Source organism: Cryptomeria japonica, chromosome 11 (genome assembly GCF_030272615.1).
Source record: "Cryptomeria japonica chromosome 11, Sugi_1.0, whole genome shotgun sequence".
Classification (NCBI taxonomy): Eukaryota; Viridiplantae; Streptophyta; class Pinopsida; order Cupressales; family Cupressaceae; genus Cryptomeria; species Cryptomeria japonica.
Window position 1 is genome coordinate 324570434 of NC_081415.1, and position 14458 is coordinate 324584891.

At 34.8% G+C, this 14458-nt stretch overlaps 1 protein-coding gene across 2 annotated transcripts in view; it reads right to left on the bottom strand.

Annotated features, from left to right (window-relative positions):
• Positions 1–4122: 4122 nt before the first annotated feature.
• LOC131065051 (uncharacterized) overlaps positions 4123–14458 on the bottom strand; it is a 134019-nt gene continuing 123683 nt past the window's right edge. For both annotated transcript variants that reach the window (XM_057999433.2, XM_057999431.2), the window contains 2 exons: positions 4581–4630; positions 4123–4483 (listed from right to left, as the gene is read on the bottom strand). In XM_057999433.2, the coding sequence (XP_057855416.2) occupies positions 4366–4483; positions 4581–4630 (168 nt within the window). In that variant the 3' untranslated portion in view covers positions 4123–4365. The remainder of the gene's footprint in view (positions 4484–4580; positions 4631–14458) is intronic.

Genomic DNA, 14458 nt, shown 5'->3' on the forward strand with positions numbered 1-14458 from the left:
TCACTCCTCCATATCTCTAATTGTATAAGTGAGTCCCCCATGCAAGTGTGTAACTCATCCATGTATGACCACTCTCAAAGCTACAGTGATTGTCAAAATCCTTCATATTAGTGGAATGGCTACGTGACCTTGATTGAGCCATCTCATGTAGGTATGGCCAATGGTGTTCATTGTCACCATTTGATGAACTTCGTATTGTAAAGAATCCTATATAGTGGTTAATGATCTATCCTCAATCGTGACCCACTTGTCGTGGATCGATAATCTCAAAATTCGATAGACCTCTACTAGTGTAACAATCATATCCCATGTCGAGAGATGAAAGGTCAAGGTGTCAATGTCCCACCTCTCCATCAATGTCATCTCTTTGACATCATGAATTCCCACATCTTTGACATCATGAATTCCCACCATATACTCACATCTTAAAAAGGTTTGCTCAACTCTTGTCATCTTATTTATGTAACTTCATTGCAATGTAAGCATGGCTTCCCCTCCATGCTTGTGCATAGTAGAAAGAGGTTGAAAATCATAAAATAATTCATCTTACATTTACTCTTCTACAACAAGAATTTAAACATTCCATGATTCTTTAACATAAAAAAATAAGTTTTTCTAGGACACTAACGCTATTATTGGATGTCAATGTCTTAGGGGACATCAGTGCCTCCCTCAAATGTTAGCGCATTATGCGGACGACTATTTTAAGTTTGTACTCTCATGCACCAACGGGCGTTGGGGTCCACAAGATACAAAAAACTAGTTATAAATTGACAAAAAAATTAAAAACAATTTGCATAACTTCTTTGATAGCTTTCCCTCCTCGATCACTATCTCGAGCTCGACAATCCTAAGTAGGCGAAAGTTACGTCTACAAAGCATTTTTGCTAGGAACTCTATGTGGGCTCCATGAAAATCTCCATGAATAGTGAAAATGAATAATAAAGAGTCAAAATTTGAGTATATAGTCAAAGTTTTGTTATATTTTTAAGCAATTTTGACTTTAGGTGAATCAAACTTCCGATTTTCACCCTCGTCAAGGTAGTTAAAACATGAAGGGGCATATATTCACTAGATGCACTAATATTCCAAGAATTCTCAAGATTCAAAAGTGTATCTTTGGTGTGGCTTGTTCATGACGCCTATTGCAATACCCTAGTCGAAGAGTCATTACTCCTCGCACCCACTTGAGAAAACAAAATCCATCTCTTTTCTATTTTGAACAGTAGATTTACTCTTCAATGCAGGAAAAGTTGTGCCTCTCTAGTTAACATAACTTTGCTAGAATAATTCTATCTATTGAATCCTTTTCATTGCAAGAATTCAAGCTCTAGCTATTCACTTGCATTGACAACAATCCAAGCTCCCTCATCATCCTTTCATCCCCAAATTTACAAAGCATTTCAAGGATAGAGGACCAAGAATGTTGGTTCGCTCTCTTGTACCAGTTTGTTATTTTGCTTTGATAGAATAGTAATCTTCTCTTTTTTGAATTAAATATTGATTACAAATATCTCGCTCATACGAGAATCAACATTAGATAAGTGCAAGCTCCTTATGATCAAACACATTACAAATAACCTATGGAAGACCAAGAGTCTCTACTTAAAAATCCACTTTTATTTAGAAACCACCACATATGGAAGACCAAGAGTCACAACTTAGAATTCCACTTTAAATGTCCCTATGGGTAAATGAACTTGAGTCTCCATAACGAGAACCCAATGTTTTAACCAATTAAGCTCAACCCCTTGGACTAATAGTAATCTTTGAATCTTTTCATTGCAATTTATCATACACCAAAATTTGTTTATCTAATTGTGGTTTTACCCCTGGACCAAGGTTGGTTCCATATTTTTATTTAATCGATATTTAAGTTTCTAATATCATTAGGTTGATTCATTTATCCGGTCTAATCAAGCTATCCGTAGAGGTTGAAGGACCAAAACAAGGGTTTGACTAAAGCAAGCCCCTAAACAACCTCCAACATTTTTCCTGTATTTCTCTCTGTGTAGGTCGAAACGCCATAGGAGCTAGAAATATGGCTTTTGTGAAACTTTTCATCGACTATGTCAAGACGATAGTGTAGATAGGTTGTGGTCCATGTTGTGCATTGGCTTCCAAGGTTGGGGGCCTCTCCTTTTGGTGCCAAGTTTCTTTTTGTCTATACTTTTAATTTATGCAATCTTTTAGTTTTCATTCATCTAAAATCAAGCACATTTTAGTATTTTCATCTCTTTTATTGTTAAATATTTAGTTTTAGATTTGTCCTTTAACATAAATAAATTCTTTGCTTTATGCTTTAGTTATTTCAAGTTAAAATTAATAGTTTAATTTGTTGCATTTGAGGTAATTGAGGCTTTTTCTATTTAAGGTTACATTTCTTAAAGTATCAAAATCCCTCTCTTGTTACACACGCACACACAAATGTAGATATGTGTGTTTGCATGTCTTTGTATGCATACATGTATGTATGTATATATATATATATATACTTGTTCATCTATTATATGTGTAATATATATATATATAAGAAATGAAATATACATATGTTTGTATGAGTTAAAAATTTAATTTTTTTGGTATCACTTAGATGTCAAGCTTATAAGTCAACTACTTGCAAGTTCATCAATATCTACAAGGCTAAAGCTTGGACGAGCATAAACCCTTTAAAGACCAATTTTCCTTCCTAGGTGATGACCTTGCAAGGGACATCAAACCTATGAGAGGCCAACTTCTCTTGTAAGGTTGCCACTAGCTATCCTATTTTGGTATGTATGTATGTATGTATGTATGTATGGGTATGTGTGTTTGTGCAAGTATGTATGCATTTGCATATGTTTGTTTGTGTATATTTGTGTGTGTATGTTTGTGTATGTTTGTGTATGTATATATGAATGTATTTGTGCATGTGTATATGTGTATCCGCGCATGTATTAAAAAATGAAATATGCATATATATGTGAGTTAATTAGAAGTTTTAAGAAAATTGATATCACTTGGACATCAAGCTTGTAAGTCAACAACTTGCAAGGTCATCAACATCAACATGGTTGAAGCTTGGAGAAGCATAGACCCTTTAAAGACCACTTTTTCTTGCAAGGGTGATGACCTTGCAAAGGACATCAAGCCTACAAGGGCCAACTTGTCTTGTGGGGTTGTCACTAGCTTTCCTATTTTTGTATGTTTGTTTGTACATATGTAAGCATGTATTTATATATGTGTTTGTGTGTATTCATATGTATGCATATGCATTTGTATCTATGTGTATTTGTGTGCATGTCTATGTTTATGTAATTATATGTGTGGGTGTGTGTATTTGCATGTATATGTGTATGTTAATGTGCATGTATATATTTGTATGTGTGTGTGTGCATGTGTGCACAAGCACACATGATGTATGTTTGTATGTATGTAAGTAGTTTTATCCTATTTTACTACCACCAACCATTGCTAATGACAATAAATTTAAAAGTCATTGTTAGGAGGTTGGATTCTATTGCATAATTTGTCACATTATGTGACTTCTATTTTGCATTGTAATTACTTTTATCATCATTCATGTAATCTTTATAACCCTTAATATTTTAGTTATACTCAGTATCCTGTTTATAGCCACTAGATTAATTGTCTTTATTATTCTTTTTATTCTCGAAATTGTCCTATAAGTGTGTCCACTATGGGAGGCCTCTTATATTAGAGATCTTACACTAATGTTTACATAACTGGTTATCTATTAGGGGTGGTAATTATTATAAGTAGCATTGACCAAATGGTTGAATAGTTTTATGGAAGTTTGTGATTTTAAAATTTTCTTCTTTAATAGTGTGCTAAAATAAGACTATAATATACACCTTAAAAGTGATATTCGCAATTAAAGATGATTCCATTACATGCTCACTCTTTTTTTATGAGTTTTCCCACTTATGTGATCTCTAGGTCTATGGGGTTGCTCATCAATATAGAAGCTTGTATACGAAATTGTAAAATAATTTAATTTAATCTTCCTCTAAATATTACTAACACCTAAGAATTTAAAGAGGATTTTTGCAATGCGTTATTTGTTTTATTCTACACTTATATAAAAAAATGTCGTGTACATAAATATAATCACCATCTTAATGATCTCCCAAAAATTTAAATGGATATATACCTTCATGAGTGCTTCACGACTTTATTTGCCACCACCTCAATAATCATTACATGCAAATAATGTTGAGAAATAAAGGCGTCATTTAACCAACTTTACAAATATCCAAAGCCATTACCTCTAGAAACAATTAAAATTCAAGGTAATGTACTATATGGAATTATTAAGCAATTGAATTTTTTTATAAATTACAACCCAAGAAACATGTATTGCCTTCAACCCTCAATTACTTCTCTTCTTGACTTTTCCTTTATTTTAAAATATGCTTGAAGAGTCGATGAGAGTAAACAAAGAATAACGATGAGAGTCAAAAGTGCTCTCAAAGGTAAAAACCTGGAGAAAAATCATTACATATAATACAATAATTAAACCAAGAGAAAATATTTATTGTTAAATTTCAAAATGCAAGAGATTTAGATGAAAACGTTACCAAAGAGGTAAAATCCCTTGTATAGAGAACCAAGCATCAACTCCAAGCACCTTTAGTAGAAGTGTTAAGAGTTAGCCATGAATAAAGCATGAAGTCATCCAAAATAATATAGATGTCATCTCTAGCTAGAAAAATTGCAATCAAGATGGAGAAATCTCCAAAAATTGATTGCTACAATACATTTTAAATTGTCATACAATTATACTCTTAGCTTGTACAAAAATGAATTTGAGTAATCACGATCTATTAAACAAATTTCATATGGATCATAAAAAACCATGAATATAACAGCTTGTACAAAGTAAATTTAAGTGATCACAATCTCATAAACAAATTTCATAAGGATCATAATATATACTAGCTTGTGCAAAATGCATTTAAGTGATCACAGTCTCTTAAACAAATTTCAAATGAAAATACATATATATAGCCTAACGGAGATAGGAACAAATCTAGGGCTACTAATAGTTTTATACCCGGAAGATAATTTTAAAATGCACGGTTAATATTATTAAATTAGAGGAAAAGATGAGCAAAACTAGCAATCAGGCGATGATTAAATGTATTAAGAGCGGCAAAAATAAATAACAAAGAAAAGCAAATGACCAACTACTACCAACCAACTAAATTAACTATGTTGTGATAAATAATATCCAAACAATCCCCCCTTATAGATCATATGCACTACAACAAATCAAGAAACTTTGAAAAGCTACGAAGTTCACAACTGCAAGAGATTTGGTGAATATGCTCGAAATGAACAAGACTGCAACTAGATATTGCTCACAGATAAAGTGACATTCAACCTCAATATGTGCTTGGTACGCTCATGAAAAACAACATTATCGACAAGATTCGCAAAACAAAGTGGTAGGACCTATCTCAACAACACTCATACCTATCAAAATGCGACGAAACCATATTCCCTCACAGACAGTTACACTTGAGGTGTGATATTTTGCCTCTATGGAAGAGCAAGCAACAATGGTTTGCTTTTTGCTCCCCTAAGATATCACACCAAATCCCAAAAAGAAAATGAAGCCTGAAGTAGATTTTTTTGCCAATCCATAAAACTTGCATGGTTTGCAGCTAAAGGTGAACACAAATGGTCTTCCCATTCTATAAAGGGGCATGAGGAAAGAAAACACAAGATGAAAATCTCTAGAAGCTAGTACACATATGTCACCAAGTTGGTGCTTGTTGGTGCTACTACTACCACTACCAGTTTACTTCATCATCAATCATCTTTTGTGTGTTGCTCAAGGTCGGTTGCAAGGTTTCCCCTATCAAGCTGCACATCCACATTGTTGTAGTTTTGTTTTTAGCTACCATCCCTTGTAGGATTTCTAATCTTGCATTGTGGCAAACCACTGACTAAGTTCTTGATTAATGATGTCTACCACAATGAAATAAGAGATATGGCATGGAAAATGCTATGAAGGAGAAATGACAACATCAAGGGCATTTTCCACCCAAAACTCCACCTAGTACTCAATTACAAAGATGGCAAACTTCTTTACCCAAGCCATCACAAAGTTTTGATTTCAAGGTTAAGTGGTTGGCAATATCTTCTCAAACGTCCTCTTTCTAGCTTTCCATATAACATTCTACCTCAACATCAAAATGTGCTAAAGAAGCCCAAGCACATGCATAAGGTAGCTATTTGTAGTTTTTCTTTTCCAAAGAAAAAATAAAAATGGCAAATATCTCATAAAACCTAGCTCAAGCATGTGAAAAGGTGGCAAAAAGGTAGTAACTTACATCTAGGAATAAAATCAAGGTACAAATCAAGAGGCACACCTTTTGGTTGAGATAGCCCATTAATATCTTTGCCCAAGGCTTTAAAGAGTGGTGAATAGTCAAGTGAGCTCCACGCTAATAAATTGGCGAAAGAAATCAAATTTGGGCAAATGTAAATGGTTTGAACTGATGTCTGCCTAACATCTTAGGAATGGTGAAATGTGCCAAAAGAATAATAATGAATTAGACACACTATCTTAGTGGCCAAACCACAAAATATCTCTACCTTGGTTATTGAAAATGTTGGATTTAAAACTTGGATTTAAAACTTGGCAATAGCCTACTAATCTCCACCTAGGTAAAGAAGATTAAAATTGGATATGGGTGCTCAACCACAAGTGCAAAACCATCAAAAAGGCGTGTGCTAGATAAAAAAAGTTGACATTTAGGTTAATGGCTTTTTCTTTGGTATTGTAGTTGAATCAAATGCATTTATGTGGGCAAAACCATAATGAATGTGCACCAAAACATAAGAAAAAGTCACTTGGTAAATCTATGCCAATGCTTTAAATTGGTGTGCTTTATACATTTTGATGTATAAAGCCAAAAGTGGTGCATGCCTATGGTGGCTCAACCAAATGCAATTTGTGCAAGGTCAAAGTCAAGGCAAACGTTTCCAACCACTTCTATATGAAGGCAATTCATTGTTTAAATTGGCAAAGCAAATCAAAATTTGTTTCTTTCAACAAAGGTAGAACTTTTCATTTGTATTGTTGTAGGTAGTTTGAAACATCTTTTGAAGGACTTTTGATGAACAAGAACATGGCAGAAATATAAGCATGCTCCATTCATCTAGCTATTATATAAGGTTGAATTGTGTTTTCCTCTCTTCCAAGTGGTTGTCTTTCTTTTCTAGCAAGTCGATTGAGCAAAATCAACATCCTAAAACCCTAGAAAATGCTCCAACAATAGAAAAGAGGTCATCTTTCAAACATTGAGTTGTCACCATAAAAAATTCAATCAAAGTAATTTGAGATTCCATCTTGCAAAGGTCCTCATTTCTAGCGATGTCTCTAATAGCATTCATACTCAAGAATATAGTTGCTTGATCAAAATATTTTGATAGAATTGTCAACAAATCAAAGACCTAGTTCCACGACATCAAGGTAACTATCAAATGGTTAGGGTTTCAAAATTCTTCAATATCTTCAAAGATTCATCAAGCCTCAAGTTGAAAATTGCTTCAAACTCCTAGGTCATTCATTCATGTGCACATTATTATTTTTACAGGAGTTGTATCAAAATGTGGCTTTTTTATATTCAATTTTGGGTAATGAATGAATGCCTATTTCAAGTTGCTTGTATCTTATTAATTGTTTTAGAATTAGTTTGCTTTAAAATTATTTTCTTTCTTCTTGTTTTCCAGCATGAGGATTGGTTTGCTTTAAAGCAATTCTTTTTGGAATATTTTAATAATTATTCTTATAATTCCTAATAGTTGTTTATTGTAACCTATAAATAAGTGATTTAAGTAGAGAAACTTTAGATGATAGTTAGATTTCAACTTATAGAGATGGTTGTTTAGTTCAAATTTTTGTAGTAAAATGGGGTGATAATGGCCCAACCCAATAAAAAATGCCTTAAGGCCAACAAAATAGGATTTTGTAAGACATAGAACCCATATAGTCACAAAAATAATAAACATGACAAAGAGAAGCTTAACAAAATACAAAAAGGCAAATTAGTTGCCACATTGCATATTATTGAGATCCTTGAGATTTGTGATTGCCTCTAGTTCATCCATCATAGGTCGTGTCTTCTTCGACAAAGGATAGTATCCATGTTTTCCATAACCTTGTGAGACTAAGCCAAAACGACTTCACCTTTGTGAGTTCTAGGAGAATGCATAGATTGATACTATTTCTTGATTTTGTACCTCAAAGTGGTGTTGGAGATTGTTGTCGTTGATGTCTAGGTGTTCTCATTGATGTCAATCATCAATGTTGTGATTTCATTAATGTCTCATGTTTAGTTGTGTAGAGATGTTGCTAAGCTATGATGAAGTCCATGATTGGATGTCAACCATAATTTTAGTGATGATGATGATAATGATAATGATAATGATAATAATGAATTATGTTGAAGAACAATGATGGTGATGAAGTTCATGATTGGGTGTCATGGTTCATGATTAAGTGTCATGCCTTGTTTGTTGTCAACAATGATGTTATTCATGATGATATCATATTAAGATGAGGATTAGAAGTATGGTTATGATGTTGATAGTCTTGTGCATGCTACAAGTTGTCTTATCTCTCTTGTTGCTCCTAAGTGAACAAAGGGTGCTACAAAGATTTTCTAGTCTTTACAAATTGATGAATTGTGAAAACGCATGTAGGTATTTTGAACATTGTTTGGGAGAATGCTCTACCTTCCTCTGTGCTTGAAGATATAAGGTCTCATATATGTGATGTGGATGTTGCGTTCCTATCTTTTCAGGTCACCGATGTTCCCGTTGATGGTTTCTAATAAAAGCAATATGTTGGCAGTTTGGTTGATTGTCCAGGTCGATCAGAAAAATGCTCTACATTTCTCCACATTGTTGTTTATGCTTCTACAGCTTGGTGGGTGTGCTTATATTGTTTGTGCAGTGCCTCAATTCAGATTTCAAGTGATGAAGTGTACCGCAAGTATGTTTGACAAGGTTCTATTTCATGAGTGTGTTTTCTAGCCTTCTAAGTATAAAGAGTTTTGGATATGTTGGTTGTGCTAGCTTGTTTTGGCATAAGAGTATGAAAGAGGTGTATGGGAACTTTGTTGAGTTTTCATAGAACGTCTCTATGTGGTCCGCCTTGCAGTGGTTGATCTTTTTGGTGCTACATTTTGTTTAGAGTTGGTTCTCAGGATGATTTGTGGTTGTTTGACCAACTAAGCTTATTTTCTTGCATTTCGAGGTTTGGAAATTGTGATGAGTTGTCTTTGGACCCTACTATGTCTCAAGATGAGATGCATTGTGTAAATTCATTTGGATATTGTGTTTTCCATCCGATTGGTTAATTAGTACACAATACCTTATTTTTGACTTGGGAAGATGTTCGTCAGTTTGTTTGATGTTTGGGGCTGCATGGGAAGATCTGATAAGTTGTTTTAGGTCCACTCTATCTCCTAGCTTGGATATCTTTCACTGCAATATGTATTTGAGGCAGACTTGTTGGGGTCATTTCTTATCTCCTATTCTGATCAACCTAATTTGATGTTCTTGGTTGTGGGGGATATATATATAACATCAAATTGGTTGCCAATTAGTAGATAGTGTGAGATGTGAAGCATGAAGCAATAAAGTTGTGTGGTGGAAGTTTTGGAGCTAAATTGCTTAACAATTGCTTGAGGCAGAGATTCAAGAGCAACTACATTTTAGGGAGATTGTCGAAGGCTGTGAGTCGAACGCTTATTCATTGTAATTGAAATTTTGTTGTATCCTACTCTAAGATAGTGAATCTCTTTAGTAGGTCCTTGTATCTTGCTCAACAAGTTCTTTAGGGAGCAGTGTGCTTCCTTAGGCCGTAAGTTAACTCTTGTTCGTATACAGTGAGTTAACTCACACCATAGGTTTTCCCTTGTTGGGTTTTCCACGTAAATTTGGTGTTCTCTTGTGCATTGGTGTTCATTGTTTTATCCTTTGTTGTTGTTGACCTGCTTAAGGGTTTTGAATTTGATTTGTGCTAAAGGATTTAAATTGTGCTTAAATCTCTTCCTAAATCTTAGTCATAAGGCATCTGCTATTGAGGAAAGTAAGGACTTGAATAAATATTCAATGGATCATCTATATAGTGCTCTCACTGCAGTTGAGATGAGAGAGTTTGACAAAGATGCTCCAACGAGGGAAGCATCATTCAAAGTTAGTAAGAAGGTAGAAGAGGAAATCGTTGATCAGTTTGATAGCTTTGATGAAGTTGAAGCAAATTTTGTGAGAAGATTAAAGAAGAACACCAACAAGTACAAATGTGAGTTAACTTTCAAATGTTTTAATCATGGGAGAATTGGTCATTTTGCCTCTAAATGTTCCTTTAGAGAATTACTAGATAGCAATAAAAGAGAAGTTCAAAAGAAACCTTTATTCCAAGGAAAGCAGTTATTCTTCAAAAGTTGAGGATCATGATAATTCAAATGATGAAACCCTTATGGCCTTGAAAGTTGGTGACAAAAAGGGTGATATTGAAAAGTGTAATAAGTTTGATACCTTTCAAGTTGACAACGATAATGAAAAATTAATGATTGTATGGATTGCCTTCCATGCAAAAGAAGAGGCAAATGCTAGGGTGATTAATAGTAATTGTCCTCATCACTTGACTAGTGACAAAGGGAAGTTCATCAACCTTAACAAGTGAAATGGTGGGTCAGTTAAGTTTGGTGATGAAAGCTCTGCCCAAATCTATGGAAAGGGTACTATAACAATTGATTGAAAAAACAATATAGAGGATGTTCTTTATGTTAAAGGACTGAAACACAATCTTCTCAATGTTAGTCGAATGTGCAAGAATATAATCTAACATTTCATGACAAAGGTTCTAAAATCATTAAGGGAAACTCTAGAAAACTACTTGCAGAAGGAACTATGACTGATGGGAACGTTTATCACCTAAAGGAGGCTAATGGAAAAAATTGTCTAATGGCACAAACTAGTGAATATTAGCTATGGCACAAGAGGATGGGTCACATCAACTTTGACAACATGGTGAAGATCAACTCTACACATGCGGTGAGAGACATGTCAAGGATCGTCAAGCCTACAAACACCTTATGCAAGGAATGTCAAATGGAACAGCAGACTGGGACAACATTCAAGCACAAGAAGTGCTCTTCTTTTCTACAAAACCCTTGGAGCCGATACACACTGAGTTATACAAACCTACCAAGACAAAAGGAGTCAATGGTGAATGACTTGGGTTACATTTTTTTACAAAAAAACAGAGGCTTTAGATAAGTTTAAAGTCTTTAAATCTATGGTTGAGAATGAAGTAGATGCTAAGATCAAATGTCTAAGATCTAATAGAGAAGGTGAATTTACTTCAAATGAGTTTGAGAAGTTTTGTGAAAATCATGGGATTAGGAGACATTTGTTTGCTCCTAGGAACCCTCAGCAGAATGGGGTGGTAGAAAGAAAGAATAGAACAGTTCAAGAGATGGCAAGGACAATTTTTAAAGAGGCTAATATGTCTTATGTGTATTGGAAGGAAGCAGTTCATACTTCCATCTGTTGAATTTTATGCTTTCAGATTAATGGAAGACTGAGAAATCACAATTTAACTATTAAATTAGATTGTTTGCAGTTAAAATTAATGATTTTCAGACTTAGGAACAAACATAGAAGATAAGCAAAATGAAAAAAGACACCATTACCCTTGGAAAACCTCCTAGGAGGAAAAACCCACCCAGAAAAGATCCTCAGATCTGATTATGGATTATATTCAATATTCTGATTACAATACTTATCTCTTAGGTAGCTTGATGAAAACACCTAGGGTAAACAACACTTCTTTGTTGTTCAAATCAATGGAAATGTCATCTTCATATCTGCATCTTGATGACCTAGCTCTGCAACACTTTTCACAACATAAATGACAGGTATACAAAGCAGATGAAGTTCGTCTTCTTCAGCAGATGAATGGATGAGGTGCACCTTCATATGACAGAAGTATTACGCCTTCAAACAATAGACATACTTTGCATCATTTGGATGGAATTCACCTTCAAGGTGCAGATGTATTTGCACATAATTAACTTGCAGCAGATAGATGAATTTGCCTACTTCTCCAATCAGATTTCGCACTAGATTGCAGAGCTAATGCGCTTGAGGGTTGAACAAATGAAGATTATGTTTGATGCTTGCTAAAAGTACTTTACTTATATGATGCTTGACCTTTATTAAGTCGGCTTGGTTTAATTTAAACTTGGCGCCATTTTATGTTTTATTTCATCTAATGTGTGGTGTGTTCTTTTATAGGGTCGGCCCTATTTGAAGGGAACACACAATCTTTTAAGTGTGGCATGAGAAAGGGCCCAACCCTAAAGGGTACATGTTACCCTTTGAAGTGAGAAAAGGGCTCAGCCCTTAAGCGGATTCCAATATTGCCATTGGTAAATGGAATCATCCTCCCTAGTTATAAACAACACTCCCTCTTAACTAGGGAGGAAACAATTACATAATCAGAATATCTTAATCTTCCATCTTGCACACAAGCAAGGAATGGATTACATAATTGGAATGTTGTAGCCTTCCATCTTGCACACAAGCATAGATTGGAACTACATAGCATAATCTTCCATCTCGCACACAAGCATAGAATGGATCCACATTACATTGCCCACAGAGGGTGGAGAGGATCTTTTCTACCATCTTACATTGCCCGCAAAGGATGGTAACATTTATTCTTCTCCTCGAGAAGATTACAATACCACCTTGCATTGCCCGCAGAGGGTGGTTGATACAACACAATGTATCACTGAGGTTGAGACTCCCTCTCAATCAAAGTTTCATTTTCCACAATACCAAGTCTGTCTCTGAAGTACACAAACTTCACTTTGGACAAAGCCTTAGTAAGAATATCTGCAATCTAATCATTAGTACTGACATACTTCAGCTGAATAACGCCTCTTTGCACCATATCTCGAATAAAGTGATAATGAGTCTCCACATGTTTTGACCTGTCATGAAACACTGGATTGACAGATATCTTTATACAACTCTGATTATCACAATGAATAACTGTAGGTTCCCAAGGTTGTCCAAACAACCCAGCAAGAAGCTTAAGAAGTCACACTGCTTCTCTAGAAGCAACACTTGGTGCAATGTACTCAGTGCTATTGAGGACTGTTTTCTGCAAGCCCAAGAGATCATTGCAGATCCTAAGTTGAAACAAATGTCTGAAGTGCTTTTCCTATCCTTGACACTTCCTGCCCAATCTGCATCTAAGTAACCTTTCAGGGTTATTGGAGTGTTAACTGGATACTTCAGCCCATAACCAACTGTGCCTCGTAAGTATCTCAGGATGTGCTTGGCTGCAACAATATGAACATGTTTAGGCAAGCTCGTGAACTGGCTGAGAGCATTCACTGCATAGCATATATCTGGTCTAATGTTAACTAGATACATCAAAGATCCAATCAATTGTCTGTACTCTGACGGATCTGCAAAATCAGAGTTAGCTGCAGAAACACTCAACTTCTTTAAGTTAGATTCCATAGGAGTAGACATAGCTTTACAATCCATCATTCTAAATCTTTTCAGAATATCAATAGTATACTTTTCTTGACTTAGAAAAATTTCGTTAGATCTTTACCATACTTCTAGACCTAGAAAATAATGAATTAGACCTAAATCCTTCATTTCAAATTCTGAAGCTAATTTTTTCTTACATCCAATAATAAGCTCATCTTTGCCAGTAAGAAATGAATCATCCACATATAGAACCAGAATTAGCATCTCATCATTAGATACTTTGAAGTAAATGTTAGAATCAGCATCATTCTTACAAAACCCTAAAATTAACAAGTATTTATCAATTCTTTCATACCAAGCACGAGGGGCTTGTTTGAGGCCATAGAGAGTTTTCTTCAATCTGCACACGAGTATCTCTTTCATGAATCTCATAACCCTCAGGTTGTTCAATATAGACTTCTTCCTCAATGACACCATTAAGGAAAGCAGTCTTAACATCCATTTGATGCAGCTTTCAATTTTTAGTTGCAGCAATAGCTATTATAGTTCTAATAGAAGTATATCTAGCAACAGGAGCAAATGTTTCTTCATAATCTATGCCTTCCTTTTGAGAAAAACCACGAGCTACAAATCTAGCTTTATATTTTTCAATACTACCATCAGCATTATGTTTAATTTTAAATAACTATTTAAAGGAAACAATAGATTCACCTTTGGGTCTAGGCACTATGTCCCAAACATCATTCTTGATGATTGACTGATATTCTTCATCCATAGCTAGCTTCTAGGCTTGATGGTTCAAGGCTTCTTCAACATTGCATGGCTCAGACTCAATGAGATTGGTCATCAATGCAACATAGTTGGAGAATACTTGAGGTCTCTTGCTTTCTCTGAAGGTGCCACTGGGAGCTGCAAATCT